Source organism: Palaemon carinicauda, chromosome 13 (assembly GCF_036898095.1).
Source record: "Palaemon carinicauda isolate YSFRI2023 chromosome 13, ASM3689809v2, whole genome shotgun sequence".
Classification (NCBI taxonomy): domain Eukaryota; kingdom Metazoa; phylum Arthropoda; class Malacostraca; order Decapoda; family Palaemonidae; genus Palaemon; species Palaemon carinicauda.
This window is the reverse complement of record NC_090737.1, coordinates 26773664-26779263: the sequence shown is the minus strand read 5'-3', so window position 1 is coordinate 26779263 and position 5600 is coordinate 26773664. Positions and strand designations below refer to the sequence as shown.

The window sequence follows — 5600 nt, the reverse complement described above, 5'->3', positions numbered from 1 at the left end:
AATGTAAAATCAATTGACACGTATACATACAAGCTGTGTATACATTAATCGTGTTCCACGGCTTTTGTTTCAAGTTCACTGTATGTAAATGAATGGCGTTTGAGAGAGAGAGAGAGAGAGAGAGAGAGAGAGAGAGAGAGAGCATTAATATACATTATACCAAGGGCGTTTACCACATGTGATATAACAAGTGTTTCACATTGTTTCAAGGAACACCTGTAGATAATGACGCTCGGAAACGAAGAATGGAAATGAATATATCATCGTTGTTACATGACACCTGGGAACGTTACATCGGAAGTCGAGTCTAATTTGTTACTACAAGTCTAATTTTTTACTAATTTAAAAGTCTAATTTGTTACTAATTTAAAAGTCTAATTTGTTACTAATTTAAAAGTCTAATTTGTTACTAATTTAAAAGTCTAATTTGTTACTAAATTTCAGACTTAAAAAGTTTCTACAACTGGGCATGTGTAAATACTCCTCCACATCACGCTAGATGTTCATAATAAACAAATAATTTAATTAATTAATTAATAACGTAACTCCTACAACCGATGTCTTTCGAAAATAAAGTTACATGGAAATTTCTCCAATTACAGTTACCGAGCATTCGAACCTAGGTGAGGAGACTCGAAAGCGACCACATTCGCATATTAATCAAAGTCGGGAAAAAAAACGAGAATCTTGTACACTGGACAGAGCCATATTGCAACGTGCACATTGTAAGGAATAATGCTTTTCCACTATGAATAATTCACTTGAGCCATTCGTGTATATATATATATATATATATATGTATAATATATTATATACATAAAATAGTGTTTATATAAAAGACATTTGTATTTGAAAATAACACGCATTATAGCATATGTCTTTTATATAAACACTATTTTATGTATATATAAATATATATATATATATATATACACATAAAATAGTGTTTATATAAAAGACATTTGTATTTGAAAATAACACGCATTATAGCATGAAAAGATTATTGTCTTTAAAATGAAGTAGTATGGCCTTCTAACTGACTATGTCAATTGACCCTACAGTGAGTGACCTTGACCTACTTTCCTAAGTCAGGTTTATTCTTATGAACCAATTTCACCAATTTCAATTCAACAAATCTGACAAACGTTCATTGGTAATCTTAAAATAAACAGGAAATTTAAAATCATAAAAAAGGGAATTTCTGAACCTCTGAAAAAAGAAACGTACAGAACCTCTGTAAAAATATCAAACTAAATTCTAGCGATGGATACAAACATTATTTTGAAAAAAAAAAAAAAAAAAATCGTGATGTTTTCAATTCACGCATTAAGATGGTATATGGTTCTTTCTTCTCCTTTGTTTATTTAATTCATCTTTCCTAAACAAGAAATATATTTCATTTTTGGAGCGAATGTGCTAAAGGTTTCCGTACAACAATGCAGTAATTCACATACTGTAGGAATTCTACTTATTTTTCTACGAATTTAATTATCATATCATTTTTGCAAAGGGGATGAAATGAAATGACCGGCGCTTCGCAATTCTACCAGAGATAAAAAGTATTCTCAAATTGTGTGCACTCGTGACGGCACGACTCCGAATAATCGTGAAATAAATTACCTTCATTATCAGAAACACATGAACAGGTAACCTTATGACATTTCAAAAAATTACCCGAAGAAGCAAAAGCAAAAATCAAATTATCAAAATTTTCCAAAAACGTGTCCAAATATCAAGCGGAAATACTGACCAAAAATGCTTATATAAATAATAAATCAAATTATCAGAATTTTCAAAAAATATGTCAAAATATCAAGTGGAAATACTGACCCAAAATACATAAAAAAGTAAAAATAAGAAAATCAATTTTTTTCAAAAACATGTCCAAATATCAAGCGGAAATACTGACCCAAAAATACATAAAAACAACTCCTTTATCGTTACAACAGATAAGGACGGAAACCATTAACACCGAACATGAGGTAAAACGAGTATATAAGAAGTACTCATATGCAACATGCTAACAGTTTTCTGAGCATGACGGGGCTTCACCGGATAAAAAAAAGGCAGATGTTGTCCTTACCCCTCCTCTAAAAACTCTTCCGTCAACGAGAAACTTTACCTACAGCTTCCGCAGGGAAAAACCTACAGGGGAGTATGCAAAAAAGGCAAAGGGGGTGGGGGGGAGATGATCTAGGTGCTGGATATTCCAGCGGTGTGGTCTGTAGCAGTTGCTGCACCTTTCAAGATAGAGAAGACCGAAGGGCAACCACTATTCATTTCAAACCTGATACTAAAAATTTCAATATATATATATATATATATATATATATATACACATACACACACACATACACACTAGTGTACGCGACCCGTCAAAAATGAAGGCTGATAGATATACACATACACACGCAGCCCTGTCTCACCAAAGTGTGACTATCCCCAGAGGGACGGTTGGGAAAGAGATCTTTATCTGTATAAGATTGTAAAAATAAAATCCCATTTACATATGGAATTTTGAAGGCACCTACGTTCTGCAAATTACCTGGCCGTGCTACCATTACATCACAATATCTGTTTTCTGAATTAAAGACACTTTAATCATATAGCCACAAGATGTCAAAATTTATGTCATTAAACCTTCAAGCCTTACGTGGCTGCGAAAACGAGAGAGAGAGAGAGAGAGAGAGAGAGAGAGATTTAGCGAGTAAATTAATCCCTCGGTATCAGTTACTTAGAAGTCCGTTATTTCGAAGGATCATTTACATGTGACAATTTTGAGTCGGGACCCCTCGATAATCGCATCTCTTTTGCCTACGACCACCGTGAAGAAATTAATATTTTTTTCTATATATATATATATATATATATATACATACATATATATATATATATATATATATACATATATATAGGCCTAATTGTGTACAAATTTGCAAAATCCCAAATATATTCTTCATATAATCTTCTAATACTGATTATTTCGGATTTGATTTAGATGTTTCAATGACGCATTTCTGTAATTTAATGAACATTTTATACATTTCTATGAAGAATTTATACCAAACCGCAACTAAATGTCGATATGATAATAAAAAATATAATCATTAGTTAAAAATCATACTAATTATAGATAGAATCAATATGCCGAAATCCAATTGCAATTTCAGACACTTGTTACTTTATAGATATCCCATATTAGGACAAAAAAAAAAAACCCTAAATAATATTCCATTATGAAATTGAATGCGACCAATGACATGCTATCTCGCCCTAACAACACCTGTTGGGTCCTTGTCACACCTGTACAGCGATCTCAACTGCCGTAACAACTGACCCCCCTTCCTCTATCCATCCAAACATCTGCTGTTGTTCCTGCTACTTCCCCCAACCCCCTCAGATCTCTCTCTCTCTCTCTCTCTCTCTCTCTCTCTCTCTCCGTTTCAACATCCTTCCGTTGTCTGCAAACCGAAGTCCCTCTTCTCAATATTCCGTACGGTATGACAATGTCGTCCACACAACCATTCTCTCTCTCTCTCTCTCTCTCTCTCTCTCTCTCTCTCCTCTCCAAACAGTGGCGGAGGGAGGGCGTTCAATACCTGCAAAGTTAGCCTTTGACGGACCCAAAGGGAAGGTAACACGGGGGGGAGGGGGGTTTTATTTTCTATATGTAAAGGGTAAACAAATTATTCGTATTTGTTTACACTCGTACATAAAAGGGTACGTTCATTACGAACGTCGCGACAAAAATATGCTAAAATTTGTTATTATTTAAAGTATTATAATTATGTTAAAACTTGTGATTATTTAAAGTACTTCTTTATAAGAACACCGAAGCTGGAAAGGGAATTACGAGGTAAAAATCAAATTAACGCTCCTGTTACTTACTTCTAATTCGAAGTAAGTTAGATCAAAATCAAAATGCGTCACACCTTTAATTGGTTATCACCGAAGCTCCCTCTTTCCGAAAGCATTAGAGATGAAAACCTTTAATAGATGGCATAGTTTACTTTGTATAACCAGAGAGAGAGAGAGAGAGAGAGAGAGAGAGAGAGAGAGAATGTAAATACATGGTGGATGGGTGTGGATCGCCTGCAGTAATATAAAAGATGAAAAGATAAGAAGAACAATGGTAGAGCGATAGATATAAATTATATAAGAAAAAAACGACAATGCGAAGATAAGACAAAGGGAAAAAAATATAGGGGGACAAAAGTTAACGAATACTTTGAACGTAACATGACAACGTCGTCGAAAGTATAGCAACCGAGATTATAAGAGCACAGGAAATTAATTGGATAACAAAGCGAAAGTAAAGGATAACGGAAGTAGGAGATAACAGGTGGAGGGAGGAAATATGATCCGAACAAGGAGAGGGGGGTGGAGTAATAGCGCTACAAAGGACAATTTTAACACAAGGAAATTAAAAACGGTTTTATTGGTGAAAAAAAGGAAAATACATATTAATATTTTTATTGTTTTGTTTCAAGAAACACGCACACATACTGACAGAAAAAGAAAGATATAACATATAACAACAAATGCAGTCGTTTTTAGCCCCTGCAGAACAAAGCCCTCACACATGTATTGAAGTCGTGCCTGGGGTTTGGCCATTTTCATCACCACGCTGGCCAATGCGGATTGGTGATGGTGGGAGACTTTAGTCTGATTGCTCATGGCAAACCAGCCTAGTAGTGGTGGTCCTGACTAGTAGGCTACAGCTTTGCTGATCATAAGCGATACGTAAACCCTTTCACCATGTTAAGGTATCCCCACTCATAAAGCATTATATATATATATTATATATATATATATGAACATTCAATAGAAAAATCATCCGGCACTTACTAAACGAAAAGACCAGTGCGCTTCCAAGAAGCAATGAAAATTTGCTTGTAACTACTTCCTAAAGAAGAAGACACCTGCGTGTTCTAAAACATGAAAACAATCGTAAGATATAACGGAGCAGTGGACCAAGTACCTCGAAGACTGACTACGACGCTGAGGGACCTCGAGGGGGCTCTTTGAAATCCGATCAGCGATGCTGATTGATGCCGGGGAAATCGAACGGTTTCATCCCCAACCGGCCTTTGGCTTAATTAGCAAAAGAGATCTCTTTGGAGAGCACACACACACACACACACACAAACACACTAGCTTTTGATATCCCTCCATTGGCCTACATTTCAGAAGAAAAGGCAAATCCTTCGTAAGGACATCATAGCAATAAATCCTGGTGTGACACAGAAATGGCTGAAAGGACGATTATATCGATAACGACATTTCATCCAAATCTGGAACACTAATAAGTATCGAGGGCAATTTCGGTTAATTCTGGAGGAGGGATTGACATAGATAACGTAACGAGACTTGTTTTGTCTATCTGTATCTCGTTATTCAGTCAAAAATAAATAAATAATTATCATTATTACCACACCACCCAAGCTACAACCCTTTTTAGAAAAGCAGGATGCTATAAGCCCTAAGGCTCAAACAGGGAAAAATAGCCCAGTGAGGACACCAAATAGGGAAATAAATATAGAAGTAATGATCAATAAAAATAACATTTTAAGAACAGTAACAACGTTAATATTTATTTG

At 35.1% G+C, this 5600-nt stretch overlaps 1 protein-coding gene across 1 annotated transcript in view; it reads left to right on the top strand.

Annotated features, from left to right (window-relative positions):
• Nucleotides 1-1977: 1977 nt before the first annotated feature.
• The window catches only part of LOC137651471 (zinc finger SWIM domain-containing protein 5-like), a 33367-nt gene continuing 29744 nt past the window's right edge, over nt 1978-5600 (top strand). The window contains exon 1 of the mRNA XM_068384696.1: nt 1978-1982. Within this exon, the coding sequence (XP_068240797.1) occupies nt 1978-1982 (5 nt within the window). The remainder of the gene's footprint in view (nt 1983-5600) is intronic.